Source organism: Chiloscyllium punctatum, chromosome 10 (genome assembly GCF_047496795.1).
Source record: "Chiloscyllium punctatum isolate Juve2018m chromosome 10, sChiPun1.3, whole genome shotgun sequence".
NCBI lineage: Eukaryota > Metazoa > Chordata > Chondrichthyes > Orectolobiformes > Hemiscylliidae > Chiloscyllium > Chiloscyllium punctatum.
This window is the reverse complement of record NC_092748.1, coordinates 78798068-78820880: the sequence shown is the minus strand read 5'-3', so window position 1 is coordinate 78820880 and position 22813 is coordinate 78798068. Positions and strand designations below refer to the sequence as shown.

General features: G+C 41.9%; 1 protein-coding gene across 4 annotated transcripts in view; it reads left to right on the top strand.

Moving 5' to 3' along the window:
- Positions 1–22813, top strand: part of LOC140482332 (inactive dipeptidyl peptidase 10-like) — a 1704473-nt gene that overhangs the window by 1542007 nt on the left and 139653 nt on the right. For all 4 annotated transcript variants that reach the window (XM_072579621.1, XM_072579623.1, XM_072579624.1 and 1 more), the window contains exons 10-12: positions 2778–2875; positions 5882–6005; positions 15415–15453. In XM_072579621.1, the coding sequence (XP_072435722.1) occupies positions 2778–2875; positions 5882–6005; positions 15415–15453 (261 nt within the window). The remainder of the gene's footprint in view (positions 1–2777; positions 2876–5881; positions 6006–15414; positions 15454–22813) is intronic.

Genomic DNA, 22813 nt, shown 5'->3' with positions numbered 1-22813 from the left:
TTCTAGCCTTGGCTCCTGGCAATCTGGCCATGGATGCACCCAGATACTTGCATACCAAAGGTAACATAGTGCAAACAGGATTGGTAGAGTCCTCCCAAATTTCCAGTTAATTCTCCAAGTCTTCAACTAATGTAGCTATTGGTCTTGTATATACCTGTGTGTTTACTTGAAGTAGTTCATTGTTGACCCCATGGGGTCTTCTCCTGCCTCAGGCTGAGAAAGTTCTTAGCCTCCAGCAGTTCTCCGAGTGCCATTGACCTGGGCATTTTATCCTTGGTCAGCTACAAAGATTGTGATATGCTCACCAGAATGTGCTCCCAACTCTAATCTAGATAAAGTACTCAGAGATGTGTCAGTGTTGAGTTGGTGGAGGGTGCAGGAGGAAACCTTGTAGTGCATCCTCTTTGAAAACTGTGCCTTCGTCCTCAAAGGAGAAAGTGAGGACTGCAGATGCTAGAGATCAGAGCTGAAAATGTGTTGCTGGAAAAGCGCAGCAGGTCAGGCAACATCCAAGGAACAGGAGAATCGACGTTTCGGGCATAAGCCCTTCTTCAGGAATGAGGAAAGTGTGCCCAGCAGGTTAAGATAAAAGGTAGGGAGGAGGGACTTGGGGGAGGGGCATTGGGAATGCGATAGGTGGAGGGAGGTCAAGGTGAGGGTGATAGGCCGGAGTGGGGTGGGGGCAGAGAGGTCAGGAAGAAGATTGCAGGTTAGGAAGGCGGTGCTGAGTTCGAGGGATTTGACTGAGACAAGGTGGGGGAGGGGAAATGGAGACGAGGGTGGCTTGTCTATATTGGGGAGACAGGCCGCCTACTTGCGGAACGTTTCAGAGAACACCTCTGGGACACCCGGACCAACCAACCCAACCACCCCGTAGCCCAACACTTCAACTTCCCCTCCCACTCCACCAAGGACATGCAGGTCCTTGGATTCCTCCATCACCAGACCATGGCAACATGACGGTTGGAGGAAGAGCGCCTCATCTTCTGCCTGGGAACCCTCCAACCACAAGGGATGAACTCAGATTTCTCCAGTTTCCTCATTTCCCCTCCCCTCACCTTGTATCAGTCAAATGCCTCAAACTCAGCACCGCCTTCCTAACCTGCAACCTTCTTCCTGACCTCTCCGCCCCCACCCCACTCCGGCCTATCACCCTCACCTTGACCTCCCTCCACCTATCGCATTCCCAACGCCCCTCTCCCAAGTCCCTCCTCCCTACCTTTTATCTTAGCCTGCTGGACACAGTTTCCTCATTCCTGAAGAAGGGCTTATGCCCGAAACGTCGATTCTCCTGTTCCTTGGATGCTGCCTGACATGCTGCGCTTTTCCAGCAACACATTTTCAGCTTCGTCCTCAAAGGCAGAGGAGGTGGTATCTTGTGGGGCTGCCTTCTTGATCACAGAGACGATCTGCATGTCACTGGTACCTCCAAGAGACAAAAGGGAGAAAGTCTCAAAAGTGGAATAGATGTCCAGGCATGTTAAGAGTGTATTCATGGTAGTGATAATGGGAGAGCAATACAGCAATGGTCTATGCTACATCTTTAGTTGCAGGAACCTGGAGATTTTGGCATCACCACATGAGCAGTCATGGTCCTTACTGGTCAGGGTCAGAACTGTCTCCTCATAGGATGTGAGGAATTGAATGTTGGGCACCCCACCACATGCCTTGGCTCTTTCCAAATTATTGTGAGTTGTTTTCATCTGGAATGAGACAAAGGAAGGGATTGAGTGGGATGAAAGTAGCTAGAGCAGGTGTGAGACAAGTGGTAGAGTAAGTGAGTGAGTGGGCAGCATTGTGGCAATGCAAGATAAGTAGTGTAGGGGAATTGAGTGGATGAGAACGATGAGGGTAGATGTTGCATCCAATCATGGTCGACCATGAGCATTGGTGAGAAGTGTGTGCAGTAACAGAGATTGAGTGAGTGTAACATAGCAAAGACAAGACAGTGTATTTGCAGTTAAACTAAAGTATAAAATTATCTCCAGAAATATCCTGTGCCTTGGATGCCACTGTGCATAGAGCCTATGTCCTGTGGCCATGTGATAACATGCAGGTACTTGATTTATTTGCATGTTGAGTTCTTAGGGGGACATTACTTCAGAGGTTTGAATTGAATTGAATTGAATTTATTGTCACGTGTACCAAGGCACAGTGAAAAGGTATTAACACATCAGTAATAAATAAGGACAGATTGAAACTCTGGTTATTGGTTTTAGTGATCCATGTTTGTACTTTATATCTCTGTGCACAAAAGCTTATAATTGTGCCAAGACTTGGTTGCAGTTCTATCCTTTACCACTTAGTTATCTTGAAAGGCATGTAGGATACCTAGATTTAGGCCTAGCAGAAGGTCTTAGCTATGCAGACAAATGTAGATTCTGTGAGGTCCTGCACCAAAAGTAATAAAAGGTTGTAATCTTGCTCATCCTATGAATCCTTGTTTTACCTAATTTGGGTATGGATCAGAGATTAGTCCTTGCCATTTCCTGATTTGAAGATATCTGTTCAAGATAGTTTGACACAACCTGAAGCAGAAGGGCATCATAGTTTCATCAGTTCTCACTGCTTCTTGCAGATCACTAAATTTAATCAAATTTTATGCAATCTTTTACCTCAATTGAAATATGCCTTCCATCAAGTTAGTTACGTTTTCGCAAAATATTTGCTACCACTTTTCAAAAGCTGATAATGTTAACTATACATATTATGTACTTTGGAGATATGTTGCCAATTGTTATTCAATGTATTTCGCTAATTATCTTATTTCTTATCAGGCAGGACAAGCCAATCCAATAGTGAAGCTGTTTGTCGTGAATCTCTATGGACCAACTCATACTCTTGAACTGATGCCACCAGAGAATTTCAAGTCCAAGTAAGATTGGGTTCACAATCACCCTATATTTACAAATTTAAAAATAATAGTCACCATAGCTTTGTGCATGGGAAATCATGTCTCACGAACTTGACTGAATTTTTTGAAGAAGTAACGAAGAGGATTGATGAAGGCAGAGTGGTAGACGTGATAATCTGAATTTTGGTAAGGCAGTCAACAAAGTTCCTCATGGCAGACTGGTTAGCCAGGTTAGATCACATCAAACAGAGGGAGAACTAGCTATTTGGATGTAGAACTGGCTCGAAGGTAATAAGACAGAGGGCAGTGGTGGCGGGTTGATTTTAGTATGGAAGCCTGTGACCAATGGTGTGCCACAAGGATTGGTGCTGGGTCCACTGCTTTTCATCATTTATTTTAATGATTTGGATGTGAATAAAGGAGGTAAGGTTAATAAGTTTGTAAGTGACACTAAAATTGGAGGTGTAGTGGACAGCGAAGAAGGTCAGAGTACAACGGGATCTTGATCAGTTGGGCCAATGAGCCAAGGAGTGGCAGATGGAGTTTATTTTAGACGAATGTGAGATGTTACATTTTGGAAGGGCATATCATTATATACTTAATGGTAAGATCCTGGGGAGTGTTGCTGAAAAAAAGAGACCTTGGAGTAGAGGTTCATAGTTCCTTGAAGGTGGAGTCACAGGTAGACAGGATAGTGAAGAAGACATTTGGTATGCTTGTCTTTATTGGTCAGCACATTGAGTATAGAAGTTGGGAAGTTGTGTTGTGTCTATACAGGACATTGGTGTCTATACAGGACATTGCAATTCTGGTCTCTCTGCCACAGAAAGGATATTGTGAAACTTGAAAAGGTTCATAAAAGATTTAAAAGGATTTTGCCAATGTTGGAGGTTTTGAGCTATAGGAAGAGGCTGAATAGGCTGGGGCTATTTTCCCTGGAGCACCAGAGGCTGGGGGGTGACCTCAAAAAGTTTATAAAATCATGAGGGGCATGGAGAGGGTGAACAGCCAAGTCTTTTCCCCAGTGTTGGGGTGGGGAGGGGGGGAAGGGGGAAGGGGGAGGGAAGGAGGGGGGGAAGGGGGGGAGTCCAAAACTAGAGGGCATAGGTTTAGAGTGAGGGGGGCAAGATTTGAAAGATACCTAAGGAGCAACATTTTCATGTAGAAGGTGGTATGGAATGAGCTGCCAGAGGAAATGGTGGAGGCTGGTACGATAACAACATTTAAATGACATCTGGATGGGTTTTTGAATAAGAAGGTTTAGAGGAATATGGGCCAAATGCTGGCAAATGGGACTAGATTAATTTAGAATATCTGGTCAACATGGACGAGTTGGACAGAAACGTCTATTTCCATGCTGTATGACTCTAATTATTACTGGTCATCTTGTTAAAGATGTAGTAGGGTACATTTGGTGTAAAATTGATGTACATATGACTTAATAGTTTGGTGATTTAGGTTTGAACCGATGGCTACCATCTAATGATCAACTCTACTTCATTTTCCTAACATTCTCCCCTCAGATTTTACTCTGCTGTACCCAATTCAAACACAAAGATGATAAGTACATCTGTCAGTGTGACTTGTGATTGACTGTTAGATAGTTCACAAAACTAACCTAATTTAAACCAAATGCATTTAATTCTTTTTGCAACTTTGCAAGCAAGTACCTTGCACAAATAATGCTCATATTGATAGCTGAATTCAGTCAGTAGAAAACAAATGAAGAATTTCAAAGTACAACTCTGATCCTCTGTAATGCAATGGCTCAGTACATCTATCTGCTGCTGTGTGAATAGGTTATGATGTCTGTCTATGAGGAGAGATAATTCTGAGGCTCAAGCATCATCTTCATAATTATCCCTATTTCACTTGATGGAATAATTAACATAGTCCTGTCCTTCTGCAAACACTATAAATTCTAAACAATGTACTGCAACTTGTGTTAAGTTTTATCTTTCCAACTTACAAGCCTTGACAACTAATGGATACACTAAAGCAGGTGATCCTTCCTATCACTGCATTCAAATTGATATAATGATCTTGTCAGTCAATCATGAGGCTACACAGGAAATTTAGCTGCCAAGATTAACCTGCTCCTCAGCTTTAGGAAACAAGATAGCAGTGTGTGCTATCTGTGAGAGGCTAAAATGAAACTGAAGATCTTTCTCTAATGGCTGAATTGACTCTTGCCTTACTGTCTCAGCTCACAATTATGTTGGTGCTGATTCAGGCTCCTTGGTACCATGCTTATAGGTCAGCCTAGCCAATGAGGTAAAAGGAAACAGCTCTGTACTCTACAATCCACAACTTTCCCCATTCAGTTAAATGAAGTCATAGCCTACAATTTTTTAAAATCAAAATTTCATTTCTTTCTTATTTCTTGTGTCCGTTAATTGCTATTGGTTAATAAACAATCAGGTTTGTTGCTTTGATCCAAACTATCAAGCTGTGCACACTGCCCGGGCCAAAATGTCAACTGGAATTGTACCAATAATGATTAATTCTGTTAAAATAGAGACACACAATAGTCTAATGAAAAAAGAAGCAGTGTACTACTGTAAAAGTATCACAATTTTTAGAGGTGCTATCTTTCAGATTTGGTGTTAAGCTCAGAGTTCATCAACCTATTCAATTAGGTATAAAAGATCCTTGGCTCTATTTTGAAGAAGACTAGGTCAGGTTTCCTCATTGCCCTGGCCAATATCTATTACTCGAACAGCATCACTAAAAACAGATTAAATGATCATTATCATATTATTAAAGGTGCCCATAATAAACCAAATTGTGGAAAATGGATGTTCATCTGTGATGCCAACACAACCAAAGTAGAGAAAACGCGCTGAAAAACCTCACTTGATAGTTTTTTTTTCTGATGCAGGACTACTTCACATTTTATTTGGTTTGGGATTTTTACATAAGAATTAAGCTTGTTAAATGCATTTATAGTAACACACTTAACAATATTTATGTACGGCTTTACTAAAGCTAATTTTTAACAACTTAGAGCTTAAATTTCTTTACAAGGGAATATTACATCACAATGGTAAAGTGGGTCAGCAATACAAAGACTGTCGTAAACTGGCTGAACAGACCTCAAAATGTTTCCATTCTTACTACCTGTGAAATTACAACTGGGGCTTGTTCTAAGGTAAGACATTTTATTTGTATGAGGCATTTTCCTGAATTGTGATGTTATTAAATGTCATTAAACAAAGCGATCATTTGCCTGAAGACTTCGAATCATCTAAGAAATGAGAAACTAATGGAAGTTAATCAATTCTGTCAATAAATTATGTTTCATCTGACAAGTAAATTGAGTTTAGCCTTAGCTTTAGCAAGCTTTCTCTTATATCTGACAAAATAGTACAGAGTTAGCTGTTTGCTGCAGCCAGCAGAATTCTAAATGATGTGGTCATTTGAAAATGGAGGAAGATCCCTTTCTTTTACTAAACTGTTGTTTGAGTTAGTTCTGTATGTTAATTGAAGAGTGAATGTTCTTCATTCAACTTGAACTTAATACGACTCATTTTGCTGATCCTTACGCCCAGAAACAGCCATTTCTCCGACACAAAAGGTTTTCCTGGTTCTTTTACCTCTTGTACTTTGTGCTGGATTTCCAAAACAATTCAACAGCAGGAGAAGAGCTGTACCTGCTTCTGCACTTGGAATATAGAGAACAATGCAGGAATAATCCTGGAAATTACAGGCCTTTGAGTCTTCCGTCAGTGGTAGGGAGATTACTGGAAAAGATTCTCAGGGACAAGATCTAAATGCATTTTTTAGAAGCAAATGGACTTGTTGTGGTTCTGTTCGCCGAGCTGGGAATTTGTCTTGCAAACGTTTCGTCCCCTGTCTAGGTGACATCCTCAGTGCTTGGGAGCCTCCTGTGAAGCGCTTCTGTGCTGTTTCCTCCGGCATTTATAGTGGCCTGTCTCTGCCGCTTCCGGTTGTCAGTTCAAGCTGTCCGCTGTAGTGGCCGGTATATTGGGTCCAGGTTGATGTGTTTGTTGATAGAGTCTGTGGATGAGTGCCATGCCTCTAGGAATTCCCTGGCTGTTCTCTGTTTGGCTTGCCCTATAACGGTAGTGTTGTCCCAGTCAAATTCATGTTGCTTGTCGTCTGTGTGTGTGGTTACTAAGGATAGCTGGTCGTGTCGTTTCGTGGCTAGTTGGTGTTTGTATATACGGATCGTTAACTGTCTTCCTGTTTGTCCGATGTAGTGTTTTGTGCAGTCCTTGCATGGGATTTTGTACACTACATTAGTTTTGCTCATGTTGGGTATCGGGTCCTTTGTTCTGGTGAGTTGTTGTCTGAACGTGGCTGTTGGTTTGTGTGCTATTTTGAGTCCTAGTGGTCGCAGTAGTCTGGCTGTCAGTTCAGAAATGCTCCTGATATATGGTAGTGTGGCTAGTCCTTTGGGTTGTGGCATGTCCTCGTTCCATTGTCTCTCCCTTAGGCATCTGTTGATGAAATTGCGAGGGTATCCGTTTTTGGCGAATACCTTGTATAGGTGTTCCTCTTCCTCTTTTTGCAGTTCTGGTGTGCTGCAGTGTGTTGTGACCCTTTTGAATAGTGTCCTGATGCAACTGCGTTTGTGTGTGTTGGGGTGGTTGCTTTCATAGTTTAGGACTTGGTCTGTGTGTGTGGCTTTCCTGTAAACCTTTGTGGTGAATTCTCCGTTCAGTGTTCTCTATACCATCATGTCTAGGAAAGGGAGTTGGTTGTCCTTTTCTTCCTCTCTCATGAATATTCACTAGAGAGGAAGAAAAGGACAACCAACTCCCATTCCTAGACATGATGGTATAGAGAACACCGAACGGAGAATTCACCACAAAGGTTTACAGTAAAGCCACACACACAGACCAAGTCCTAAACTATGAAAGCAACCACCCCAACACACAAAAACGAAGTTGCATCAAGACACTATTCAAAAGGGCCACAACACACTGCAACACACCAGAACTGCAAAAAGAGGAAAAGGAACACCTATACAAGGTATTCGCCAAAAACGGATACCCTCGCAATTTCATCAACAGATGCCTAAGGGAGAGACAACGGAACGAGGACATGCCCCACCCAAAGGACTAGCCACACTACCATACATCAGGAGCATTTCTGAACTGACAGCCAGACTACTGCGACCACGAGGACTCATAACAGCATACAAACCAACAGCCACGCTCAGACAACAACTCACCAGAACGAAGGACCCGATACCCAACATGAGCAAAACTAATGTAGTGTACAAAATCCCATGCAAGGACTGCACAAAACACTTCATTGGACAAACAGGAAGACAGTTAACGGTCCGTATACACGAACACCAACTAGCCACGAAACGACACGACCAGCTATCCTTAGTAACCACACACACAGACGACAAGCAACATGAATTCGACTGGGACAACACTACCATTATAGGGCAAGCCAAACAGAGAACAGCCAGGGAATTCCTAGAGGCATGGCACTCATCCACAGACTCTATCAACAAACACATCAACCTGGACCCAATATACCAGCCACTACAGCAGACAGCTTGAACTGACAACCGGAAGCGGCAGAGACAGGCGACTATAAATGCTGGAGGACACAGCACAGAAGCGCTTCACAGGAGGCTCCCAAGCACTGAGGATGTCACCTAAACAGGGGACGAAACGTTTGCAAGACAAATTCCCAGCTGGGCAAACAGAACCACAACAACGAGCACCCGAGCTACAAATCTTCTCCCAAACTTTGAGCAAATGGACTTATTAGTGATAGACAGCTTGATTTTGTGCAGGGGAAGTCATGCCTCAGTAACTTGATTAAGTTTTATAAGGAGGTTATGAAGATGATTGATGGGGGGAAAGCAGTTGATCTTGTCTACATGGACTTCACTCAAGCCTTTGACAAAGTCCCTCATGGCAGATTGGTACTAAAGGTGAAGTCACATGGTATCAAGGGTGAGCTGGCAAGATTGACATAGAACTGGCTAAGTCATAGGAGACAGAAGATAGCAATGGAAGAATACTTTTTCGGAATGGAGGGTTATGTCTTGTGGTGTTCTAAGAGATCAGTACTGGGACCTCTGCTGTTCATGACCTACATAAATGATTTGGAGGAAAACATGGCTGGTCTAATTAGTAAGTTTGCAGACAATACAAAGATTGGTGGAGTTTCGGGTAGCGAGGAGGATTGTCAGAGGATACAGTAGGATATAAATCAAATGGAGGCATCAGCAGAAAAATGGCAGATGGAATTTAATTTGGACAAATGTGAGGAGATGCATTTTGGAAGGTCAAGTACAGATGGAAATAATACAGTGAATGGCAGAACCCTTGATATGCAGAGGGATCTGGGTGTGGATGTTTTAAGATCACTGAAGGTGGCAGTGTAGTAGATGAGGTAGATAAAAAGGCTTAAGGCATGCTTGCTTTTATTGGAAGGGGCATTGAATATAAGGATAGACAAGTTATGCTGCAGCTTTATATAACCTTAGTAAGGCCACACTTGGAATATTGCATATAGTTCTGGCCGCCACACTACCAGAGGATGTGGATGCTTTGGAGAGGGTACAGAAAATGTTTACCAGGATGTTGCCTGGTATGGGAGATTGTAGCTATGAAGAGAGGTTGGCTAGACTGCGATTGATTTCACTGGAAGGCAGGAGGTTGAGGGGTGAGTTAATAGAAGTTTATAAGATTATGAATGGCATGGATGGAGAGAAAAAAATGAGGCTTTCTCCTAAGGTGGAGGGGTCAATTACTAGAGGATACAAGTTTGAGGGAGATGTTTATAAGAGATGTGTGAGGCAGATTTTTCATACAAAGGGTGGTGAGTGCCTGGAATGTGTTGCCAGAGGAGGTGGCGAAAGCAGACACAATAGTAGTACTCAAAAAGCATCTGGATAAGAAGGAACTGGAGGGATCCGGATCCGGTAAGTGAAGATAGTTTGAGTATGGAAGAGCAGAATATGGCAGCGCAGGCTTGGATGGCTGAAGGACCTATTCTTGAGTTGTATTATTCTTTGTTTGTTCAATGTTCAGGTACAAAGAGATTTTCCTGCATTCCACCTCAATTTCCTGGGTGATAATTCACCAAGGCGAAAGTGAAGACTGTGGATGCTGGAGATCAGAGTTGAAGAGTGCGCTCTTTGACTCTGATTATTCACTGAGTACTTTAGCATAGAAGTACACAGGTAAACGTGGTGTTATTATATCTTGTCAGTATCCGAAGTCACACTACAGCAGGTTATAGTTTAACAGGTTTATTTGAAATGACAAGCTTTTGGAGCGCTGCTCCTTCATTAGATGACTGAAGAGAGGCACACAAGCCCATAATTTATAGGCGAGATTTCAAAAGATTGTGCAAATGGTTTGAGTGGAATGTTGACAGGACAAATAATAAGTCTCTGCAGGTGATTAAAAATGTTAGATGGTGTGAGTAAAGTGTCAACAGCTGAATCGCGAGTGAAGGGATGACCTATAATCCAATTAATTGAGGTAGAGAGATAATTACAAAAATATAAAAATAGGCTGATGCTGGAAACAAATAAAATGGCTGGAATAACATGACAGATGTACAAGTCACAAGCTGAAGGTCTAACTAAAGTTACAAGTAATCCAAAACTGTGCAAACTAATTAGGGTAGAGAGATCATAGCAAGTTATCAAGGTGATGGTGTCATGGATTGTAGGGACAAGGCAAATATATAAGAATAAAAATATAAGTAAAATAGTCAAGATTTGAACTCTCCCATCCCACTATTTGTATTAACATGGTCAAAGCTTTGGGCCATACTTTAACTGACTCAACATCTGTTAATTTATATTCATTCACAATTGGACATAATTAATGTCTGCTGATGTGTTGGGGACTGGCCTCACACAGGATTAATCTGAATAATATTAATGACCGAGAATTCTGCAACTTTGCAATGCTGTCCTAGTCCAGTATGAATGCAATGATTAAGGTTGTCGGGGATTTAGGCCTGCATTGAGTGTCTGGAGAAAGTAAAGGAAAATCTTTTCTACTAAGTCTAAGGTCCTAATTTAATACTTCTACTCACAAAAGGAAGTTTAGCTTTCCCTCATTTTAAGAAAGTTGTGGCTTTTACCATAAATTACTTTCTTTAAGGATTCAAAACAGAATGGAATTTTTGTACTCACACTAGAAAATCTCTGATACCAGTTTTTGATGACTTTAACGTCTACTAATAAAATATAAAAATAGGGGAACATTAAGGACTCAACATTATACATATTATCCATAGAAAATCTGATTTGCACAGGGTTAACATGCAACTTATTTTTTAAAAAAGTGACTTGTGTAAATTAGTTGGGAGAAAAATTGACGAGTCTAAGTTGGTGGGAGACTAACGTGTAAAGTAAAAAATTAACTTGAAGTTAAAACAAAGGTTTAGTAAAATGCATTAATTGTTCAAATATACTGAACCATGTTAACAATCTGTTCCACCAAGTGTAGAAATCATGTATCTGATAGATCATTTTCTGTTACTTCACAGCCTCTTGCTTGATTTGGGAGTTCAAGAACGTGGCTGACCTTCCTGACTCTCTCACTTGCAAGAAGTGTGTCCAGCTGCAGCTCTTGTTTGTTCGCATAATGGCTCTGGAGCTGTGGATGGACACATTGTGGAGCATCTGCAATGCCGAGGAGGTCTTGGATAGCACATTTAGTGAACTGGTCACACCGCAGGTTAGAATTGCTGAGGGAGACAGTGAATGGGTGACCAAAAGGCAGCAAAAGAGTATCAAGGCAGTGCAGGTGTCCCCTACGGTCATCTCCCTCCAAAACAGGTATACCATTTTGGATACCGTTGGGGGAGATGGCTCACCAGGAGAGGGCAGCAATTGTCAAGATAATGGCACCGTGGCAGGCACTGCTGTTCAGAAGGGCAGGAAAAAGACTCGTAGGGCCATAATCATAGGGGATTCTATTGTGATAGAAGTAGATACGTGGTTCTGTGGCCAAAACTGGACTCCCTGATGGTATGTTGCCTCCCAGGTGCTCAGGTCAGGGATGTCACTGATCAGCTGCAGAGCATTCTAACAGGGGAGGCTGAACAGTCAGTTGTCTTGGTGCATATAGGCACCAAGGATATAAGTAGAAAATGAGATGAGGTCCTGAAAGAAGAATTCAGGGAACTAGGATGGAAGTTAAAGAGGAGGACCTCAAAGGTAGTGATCTCAGGATTACTACCAATGCCATGTGCTAGCCAGTGTAGAAATGAAAAAAAATAGGCAGGATGGCTTGAGGGATGGTTTTGGAGGGAGGGGTTTAGATTTGTTGGACATTGGAACCAGTTCTGGAGAAGGACGGTCTACATCTGAACCAGACTGGAACCAATGTCCTTGGGGGAGTTTTTGCTACTGCTGTTGGCGAAGTTTTAAACTAATATGGCAGGGGAGTGGGAACCAGAAGAGAAAACAAGTAGGCAGCCAGGTGGAAACTGGAGAAGTAAGAATCATGAAGATAGCATTAATAAGGGGAAGAGTAGGCAGAGAGCAGATGAATGCAAAAGAACTGATGACCTGAAATGCATTTACTTTAATGCAAAGAGTATTGTGTGTAAGGCATATGAACTTAGGGCTTGGATTGGTGCCTGGGTGTATGACGTTATTTCAATCACAGATACTTGGTTGAAGAAGGGGCATGTTCCAGGATATAGACGCTTCAGACAGGACAGGGAGGGAAGTAAGAGTGGGGGGTGGAGTTGCATTGCTAGTCAGGAATGATATCACGGCTGTGCTAAAGGAGGACACTATGGTGGTCTTGAGTAGTGAGGCATTATGGGTGGAGCTCAGAAATAAGAAGGGTACAGTTACATTGTTGGGGCTGTATTACAGGCCGGTAAAAATGAGGACTGCAGATCTGGAAACCTGAGTCTGAATTAGAGTGGTGCTGGAAAAGCACAGCAGGTCAGGCAGCATCCAAGGAGCAAAGACCCTTCGTCAGGAATAGAGGTAGGAAGCCTGCAGGGTGGAGAGATAAATGAGAGAGGGTGGGGGGGAGGGGGGTAGAAAGTAGCATCGAGTACAATAGGTGAATGGGGGTGGGGATGGAGGTGATAGGTCAGAGAGGAGGGTGGGGGAAGGTAGCAAAGAGTACAATGGGTGAATAGGGGGTGGGGATGAAGGTGATCAATCAGAGAGGAGGGTAGAGTGGAGAGGTGGAAAGGTTGATAGGCAGGTAGGACAGGCCATGGGGACAGTGCTAACTGGGAGGTTAGTCAGCAGAGTTTGGAACCAAACAGGACTTACCCCAGTTCCAAACTTGCAGCTAGCACCCCATGACCTATCCTACCTGCCTATCTTCCTTTCCACTTATCCACTCCACCCTCCTCTCTGATCTATCACCTTCATCTCCACCCCCCATTCACCTATTGTACTCTATGCTACTTTCTCCCCTCCCACCCCCCTCTCATTTATCTCTCCACCCTGCAGGCTTTCTGCCTCTATTCCTGATGAAGGGCTTTTGCCCAAAACATCGATTTTTCTGCTCCTTGGACGCTGTATTACAGGCCTCCCAACAGTGAGCGTGAGGTAGAAGAACAAATAGGCAAACAGATTATGGAAAGATGTAGAGGCAATAGGGTAGTGGTGATGGGAGATTTTAATTTTCCAAACATTGATTGGGATACACTTAGCGTCAGAGGTCCGGACAGGGTAGAATTTGTAAGAAGCATCCAGGAGAGTTTTCTAGAGCAGTATATCAATAGTCCGACAAAGGAAGGGGCCATATTGGACCTGGTATTGGAGAATGAGCCAAGTTGCGGTGGGGGATTTCTTCATTTAGGCAAGTCTAATTCTTGAGCAAATTATACAATGAACGGAAGAGCCTTGTGAAAAGTTGATGGGCAGAGAGATCTGGGTGTGCAGGTCCATTGTACCCTGAAGGTTGCTGCACAGCTGGATAGAGTGGTCAAGAAGGCATATGGCATGCTTGCCTTCATTGGATGGGGTATTGAGTATAAGAGCTGGCAAGTCACATTTAGAATACTGTGCACAGTTCTGGTCGCCACATTACCAAAAGAACGTGGACACTTTGGAGTGGGTGCAGAGAAAGTTTATGAGGATGTTGCCTGGCATGGAAAGTGCCAGCTATGAAGAGAAGTTGAGTAGGTTAGGTTTATTTTCATTAGAAAAAAAGGAGATTGAGGGGGGACCTGATCGAGGTTTACAAAATCATGAAGGCTATAGACAGGGTGGATAGAGACAAGCTTTTTCCCAGGGTGAAGGATTCAATAATAAGAGGTTACGCTTTCAAGGTGAGAGGTGGAAAGTTTAAGGGGATGCATGCAGCAAGTACTTTACAAGAGGGTTGTGGGTGTCTGGAACGCGTTACCAGCAGAGGTGGTAGAGCCAGGCACAGTAGATTCATTTAAGAGGATTTGAGCTACAGGGAGAGGCTGAACAGGCTGGGGCTGTTTTCCCTGGTGCATCGGAGGCTGAGTGAGGAGTGACCTTATAGAGGTTTACAAAATTATGAGGGACATGGATAGCATAAATAGGCAAAGCCTTTTCCCTGGGGTCGGGGAGTCCAGAACGAGAGGGCATAAGTTTAGGGCAAGAGGGGAAAGATATAAAAGAGACCTCAGGGGCAACTTTTTCATGCAGAGGGTGGTACGTGTATGGAATGAGCTGTCGGAGGAAATGGTGGAGGCTGGTACAATTGCAACATTTAAAAGGCGTTTGGATGGGGAGATAAATAGGAAAGGTTTGGAGGGATATGGGCCTGGTGCTGGCAGGTGGGACCAGATTGGGTTGGGATATCTGGTCAGCATGGATGGGTTGGACCGAAGGGTCTGTTTCCATGCTGTACATCTCTATAACTCTATGCATCTGGACAGACGCATGAGTAGGTGGGGACCAGAGGGATACAGATGCATAGGAATTGGGCGACAGGTTTAGACGGTAGATTTGGATCAGCTCAGGCTTGGAGGGCCGAAGGGCCTGTTCCTGGGCTGTAAATTTTCTTTGGTCTTTTCTTTGCATTTTTGTTTGATTTTCTTCCTCTGCCCGAACTAACACCTGCAACATCAAGGATGGAAATAGGTTTCACTCCTAAAACACTGCTGATATTACTTATGCTCACCTGCCAAGTGGCACCCTCAGCTTCCCATTCATTCAAATTGCTGGCAGTCACTGTTCAGTACTTCTGTACTCAATTTGATTCAGACCAAGAAAACTATGGATGCAATAGTTTTTTTTCCTATTTGATTTTCAGATGTCATGGTCTCATGGACCCATTGTTCACATTAAAACTGGATTCTTGATCTTGGCTAGCACCAAATTGTTAGTGAAACCCATGAGACAGTGTTGAAATGCAGTGTACAAAGCCTAACAATTTTTTCAAATTGTTAATGTACAATGTTCTTATAGATTATGTATGGTTACCCATATTGTTCCTCCTTTCTAGTTTAAATAGAAGTACAGACAATGCACACGTTACCTTTATTTCAAGACTCAGAGACTGATATGTTAAGAAATTCTTCCAGATGAATAATTAATTGTGTTTTGCTTTCATTTTCATTCTGTTTCTTTTCTGTGGCTACTTTAGAAACATGAGACAGTGTCTGAACTCTGGCTTTCTAAACAGGTAAGAAAATATATCAGTTAAAATGGATTCATTTTAAAACCATAATTAATGTTAATTAAATTGATCACCTTGATGTTCAAATTATAATATGACCAGAAATGTGATTAAGGAGAGGGGCACCATTGAAATAATAGCAGTGAATTCTTGAAATACTACATATTTCAATAGTACAACTCATACTACATAGGTAGACAGAGACATAAATATTCATTAGGAAGGACAATTCTAGAGAGGCAACAGATTTTATGCATGTGCAGATGGAATGAAAGAGTGAAATTGTAAAAGAGCAAAAAAGGAGGGGAGGCAATGTCCTAGTGGTATTATTACTGAACTGTTAATCCGGAGACAAAAAGTGTAGCACTGGAAAAGCACAGCAGATCAAGCAGCATCCAAGAAGCAGGACAGTTGACGTTTCGGCATAAGCCCTTCATAATGTTCTGAGGACCCAGGTTCAAATCCTGCCATGGCAGATGGTTGAATTTAAATTCGATAAATATCTGGAATTATGAATCTAATGATGACCATGTGTCGATGGTTGGAAAAAACCATCTGGTTCACTAATGTCCTTGAGGAAGGGAAACTGCCATCCTTACCTAGTCTAGCCTACATGTGACTCCAGATCCACAGTAATGTGGTTGACTCTTAATTGCCTCTGGAAAATTAGGGATGAACAATAAATGCTAACTAGCCAATGATGCCCTCATCATGTGAATGAATAAAGAAAACAAATGTCTGTGATTGGGTGGACATTTGGAGAGATTAAATGAAAGGACATAGAATACTATCAGGCAAATGGCAATAGGACAAGTTGAGGAATTAGTGATGAATTCAGAAGAGGATTAAGTAGCAAACAACCAAATCATAAGAAATCGCTGCTATCCAATGATAAAGCCACTGAATATTGAAAAGTGATGGTTAGATTCTCTCTTTCTGGAGATTGCCATTAACTGGCACTTGTGTGCTACAAGTATTGCTTGCCACTTGTCACCTCAAACCTGGATATTATGCATCTGCATTTGGACATATACTGGTTTGGTATCTGAGGATTTGCAAATGGTGCTGAATACGGCAGAGATTATGATTTGATATTATTGAACTCAGTATTGAGTCTAGAAGGATAAAAAGTACTTGATTGAAAGGTGGGTGCTGTTTCTCAAGCTTATGTTCAGCTTCATTGAAACAGTGTAGGAAGCTGAGGGCAGAAATGTCCAAGTGGAAGTTGAGTTGTTTGAATTAAAATGGCAAATAATTAGAAGCACTGGGTGACTCACAGTTAGTTAGTTATATTCAGATTTTTCTAAAAAATTATTTCGTATTATGAGGATGTCATTGGCAAGACGCCATTTATGCCCAACTTTAGTTGTCTCTGGTCACTGTGATCTGCCTTCTTGAACTGCTGCAGTTCATGGAGTGAGGCTGTACATATACAAAGTTGCTAAGAAAGATTCCATGATTTTGACCCATCCACAATGAAGAAGTGGTAATATATTTCCATGTCACAATGGTGTTTGGCTTGGAGGAAAACTTGCAGTTGATACTCCTATTTATTGCTGACCTCATCTTTCTAGGCAGTAGAGGCAGCACATTTGGAAGATGTTGTTGAAGGAGACTTGGTGAGTTTCTGCAGTGCATGTCATTGTTCATACACATTGCTGCCATTGTGCATTGGCAATGGCAGGACTGAATGATGAAGAGGGTGCCAATCAAGTGGGTGATGGCAGGCCTCTTGAGTATTGTAAGAATTGCACTCATCCCAGGTAAGTGAAGAGTATTCCACTCTGCTCTTGACTTATGCATCTGAATGGTGGATAGGCTTTCAACAGTTAGGAGGTGAATTACTCACCCCAAAATTCCTAGCTTCTGGCCTACTTCTACAGCCACAGTATTTATTTGGCAATTCCAGTCAGTTTCTGATCAGTCAGTCGTATGCCTCAGGATGTGGGTAGTGTAGGATTCAGCAATGGTAAAGCCACTGAATGTTGAAGAGTGATGATTAGATTCTCTCTCTGAAAATGGCCATTGGCTGGCATATGTGTGCTGCAAGTGTTGCTTGCCATTTGTCAGCACAAACTTGGATATTATGCAGGTCTTTCTGCATTTGGACATGTTCTGGTTCGATATCTGAGGATTTGCAAATGGTGCTGAATATTTATGCAATATCAGGAAATTACCATACATCTCACCTTATGATGGAAGGCAAGTCATTGATGAAGCTACTGTAAATGATTGTGCCCAGGACACTACCCTGAGGGTCTCTTGAGATTTCCCCAATTCCCATTGACTCCAATGCTGCCAGAGCTCCTTGATGCCACACTTGGTCAAATGCAGCCTTGAAGTCAAGAATAATCATTCTCACCTGACATTGGGAATTCAGCTCTTTTGTCCAAGATTTATAATGAGATAAAGAGCTAAGTAGGCCTGGTGGAACCCAACCTGACTATCAGTGAGCAGGTTCTTGTGGAGCATATGCTACTGATTGCCTGTCAATGACACATTCTATTTTGCGAATGATCAAGAGTTGCCTGATGGGGTAATAAATGATAATGGATAAGACATATCTGAGCAATTGTCAACATTGCCTGCTCCTAACAAGTTGCAGTTATACTGATACACTGAGTAGGTGAAGAGGAGGTCAGATTTGAATAATTGCCGGAAGGGTAAAGATTTGTTCTAGTGGCAGGATCTAGAGAAGTGGAATAACGTGGGAGTTGTGTCTGAAATAAGGGAAGAGCAGGTCATGTGTCAGGATGAATGGGGCTGTCAGGTCAAGGTCTGGGGGGTGTAATGAATATGAGAAGGTCTTTTCTGGTGGAGAAGAGGCCTGGTAGAGGAAGGTGGTTTGGTCAGTGTGATAGTTACTCAGGAGTCAAACAAGGTATTTATTAATCTAGCTTTTCCTGAATAACTATTTCCTAAATTGAAAATCCTGACCAAAGTGGAAAGTTTTGCTATCAAACATGGACCATCAAAGCCACGGTACTGTGTGTTCCTATTGAACTCAGCAGAATGGTCACTACCAGTATGAGATTTGTAATTTTGTCCACACTAGACATCTTAAAGCCATTTGTGACAAGACACTAATCACACCATGGTAGTATAATATCCCTGTTTTTATTATCATCATAATTTTCCAACTGGTCTATAATTAACAGAGACAACCCTGGTAATTATAGACCAGTGAGCCCTACTTGGTTGTGGGTAAAGTGTTGAAAAGGATTATAAGAGATAGGATTTCTTATCATCTATAAATAAATAAATTGATTAGGGATTGTAAACAAAGTTTTGTGAAGTGTAGGTCGTGCCTCACAAATCTTACTGAGTTCTTTGGGAAGGTAACCAAACAAGTGGATGAGGGTAAAGCGGTTGATATGGTGTATATGGATTTCAGTAAGGCATTTGATCAGGTTCCCCACAGTAAGTTATTGCACAAAATACAGAGGCATGGGATTGAGGATGATTTAGTAGTTTGGATCAGAAATTGGCAAGCTTAAAGAAGACAGAGGGTGGTGGTTGATGGGAAATGTTCATTCTGGAGTTCAGTTCCTAGTGGTGTACTGCAAGGATCTGTTTTGGAGCCACTGCTGCTTGTCATTTTTATAAATGACTTGCACGAGGGTATAGAAGGATGGGTTAGTAAATTTGCTGATGACATGAGGGTTGGTGGAGTTTTGGACAGTGCCGAAGGATGTTGTAGGTTACAGAGAGACATAGATAGGTTAAAGAGTCATAAAGTCATTGAGATGTATAGCATGGAAACAGACCCTTCAGTCCAACCCGTCTGTGCCGACCAGATATCCCAACCCAATCTAGTCCCACCTGCCAGCACCCAGCCCATATCCCTCCAAACCCTTCCTATTCATATACCCATCCAAATGCCTCTTAAATGTTGCAATTGTAACAGCCTCCACCACTTTCTCCGGCAGCTCATTCCATACATGCACCACCGTCTGGGTGAAAAGGTTGCCCCTTAGGTCCCTTTTATATATCAATCCCCTCTCACCCTAAACCTATGCCCTCAAGTTCTGGACTCCCCCACCCCAGGGAAAAGACTTTGTCTATTTATCCTATCCATGCCCCGCATAATTGTGTAAATCTCTATAAGGTCACCCCTTAGCCTCTGACACTCCAGGGAAAACAGCTACAGCCTGTTGAACCTCTCCCCATAGCTGAAATCCTCTAACCCTGGCAATATCCTTGTTAACCTTTTCTGAACCCTTTCAAATTTCACATCTTTCCGATAGGAAGGAGACCAGAATTGTACGCAATATTCAAACAGTGGCCTAACCAATGTTCTGTATAGCTGCAACATGACGTCCCAACTCCTGTACTCAATACTCTGACCAATAAAAGAAAGCATACCAAACACCTTCTTCACTATCCTATCTACCTGCAACTCCACTTTCAAGGAGATATGAACCTGCACTCCAAGGTCTCCTTGTTCAGCAACATTCCCTAGGACCTAACCATTAAGTGTATAAGTCCTGCAAAGATTTGCTTTCCCAAAATGCAGCACCCTGCACTTATCTGAATTAAACTCCATCTGCCACTTCTTGGTCCTTGGCCCATCTGATCAAGATCCTGTTGTAATCTGAGGTAACCTTCTTCGCTGTCAACTACACCTCCAATTTTGGTGTCATCTGCAAACTTACTAACTGTACCTGTTATGCTCACATCCAAATCATTTATGTAAATGATGAGGTGATTCACTTTGGAAGGAGTAACAGGAATACAGAGTATTGGGCTAATGGTAAGATTCTTGGTAGTATGGATGAGTAGACATAGATTCCTGAAAGTTACCACCCAGGTTGATAGGGTTGTTCAGAAGGCATACGATGTGATCGCTTTTATTAGTAGAGGGATTGCTTTTCGGAGCCATGAGGTCATGTTGCAGCTGTACAAACTCTGGTGCAGCCGCACTTGGAGTATTGCACACAGTTCTGTTCGCTGCATTGTAGGAAGGATGTGGAAGCATAGGAAAGGGTGCAGAGGAGATTTACCATGATGCTGCCTGGTGTGGAAGTAAGTTCTTCTGAGGAAAGACTGAGGGGCTTGAGACTGTTTTCATTAGAGAGCAGAAGGTTGAGAGGTAAATTAATGGAGATATATAAGGTGATCAGAGGATTAGATAGGGTGGACAGTGAGAACCTTTTTCCTCGAATGGTGATGGCTAGCATGATGGGACTTAGCTTTAATTAAGGGCTGATAGGTATAGGACTGATGTCAGAGGTAGTTTCTTTAATCAGAGAGTAGTAAGGGCGTTGGACGCCATGCCTGCAACAGTAGTAGATTCACCAACTTTAAGGGCATTAAAATAGTCATTGAATAAACATATGGATGATAATGGAATAGTGTAGGTTACATGGACGTCAGATTGGTTTCTCAGGTCCGAGAAACATCAAGAGCCAAAGAGCCTGTACTGCGCTGGAATGTTCTATGTTGTATGTTCTAGCTGTGATGGCAGAAGTTGACAGGTTTGCACCAAAGTCAAAGCTGCAGCACCCTACATTTTTTGCATGTTATTTTATATCTATTTTGAATCTCATTCCTCACCAATGTATTGAATTTGAACCTATCTGAAAAGGAATTGTAGGTTGCTTTGTGGGCAGTTTACTAAAAACTAAAACAAAACACAAACAACACACTGGACACACACATCAGTATCCCTATGCTGAATTAATCATGCCCACAAGCTTTTTACACACTTGCAAGTGAGGAAACAGTTGACCACATGACATAAACTGTTACGTGTACATACACAAGTACAATTTACTTTCTTTAACACTATTTTCTCTGTCAGTCAGATGAGAATTTATCGAAATGGTCTGGGTCTCAACAACTTGCAGTCTGTCTAAAATAATTTGACCATTTAATTGTTGATGTAAAAACACAACAGTAGATCAGCTTTTTGCATATAATGAAACATAAAGTTGAGCAACATCTGAACTGGATGGCTCAATTCCATCTAACGATAAAAGACATGTCTTTGTCTTCAATTAACCTAGTTTGTAGTTTATCCCTTTCAAACTTCTGATTTTATTCATTTTTAAAGTCCATGAAATATTCTGAAGTTTCTTTCTGTGTACGTCCAGGTATGGGTAAAGCCACAAGCTTTTGAACTATTTCCACATCTTGGATATTATACAAAGATGAAACATTTGTAGATCTCTTGTGTAGAACCAAATAAGAATTGGAAATGAACAGCCACATCTGTAGGATGTATATGTTTGAATCCTGAGAAGTAAATCAAATAGTTAATATTTTGCCATCTTTATAAAAAAACAGTATTCTCCACACATAATTCTCAAGCAGAGCGTCAATAATATAAACATAAATAAAATTATTCTAATGTCTAACATAGCACAGTGGCATCATATATCTTGCATTATGCAGGGAGTTGAGCAAAATGTGATATTACACAAAGGAACATTCCATTTAACACTTTACAACAAGTTAATTGATCTATTTCCCAAAAAGAAACAATGTTTTATCTGCAAGTTATTTAATAGGATTTTAGTTTTTGCACTTAAACAACTTGTACATAAAATCTATTGGTGAATTAGAAGTTATTTCTTTATTTTGTGTTTGTCTATGTATTTTCTAAAACATACCAGGCCATAAAAAGAAAGCAAAACAATGTGAATGCTGGAAATCTGAAACTGAAGCTGAAAATGCAAGAAGATGTCAGCACCTGTGGAGAAAGAAACCAATTAACCATTTCAGATTTGTGGTCATACAACAGAACTGGAAAAAATTAAGATTTAACAGATGTTAAGCAAAAATAGGTAAAAGAAAGGGACAGATAGAGCGAAGAGGTTTAAAAATGGGGAAAATCAATGATGGTGGCAATGTAGCAGGGAATTGATGATTAAAGGAATGATTGTGCAAGGTTAAGGGATAGATAACGAGTGAAATAAAGAAATGAAGATGTGTGGAGAGAGCATTGCAGAACTATGGCAGGAGTTAACATAGAACATAGAACATTACAGCGCAGTATAGGCCCTTCGGCCCTCGATGTTGTCCCGCCCTGTCATACTAATCTGAAGCCCATCCTACCTACACTATTCCATGTACTTCCATATGCCTGTCCAATGACGACTTAAATGCACTTAAACTTGGCGAATCTACTACTGCTGCAGGCAATGCATTCCATATCCTTACTACTCTCCGAGTAAAGACACTATCTCTGACATCTGTCTTATACCTATCTCCCCTCACTTTAAAGTTGTGTCCCCTTGTATTTGCCATCCCCATACTTGGAAAAAGGCTCTCCCTGTCCACCCTATCTATTAAATCACCTCTCAACCTTATTCTCTCTAACGAGAACAGCCTCCAGGCCCTCAGCCTTTCCTTGTAAGACATT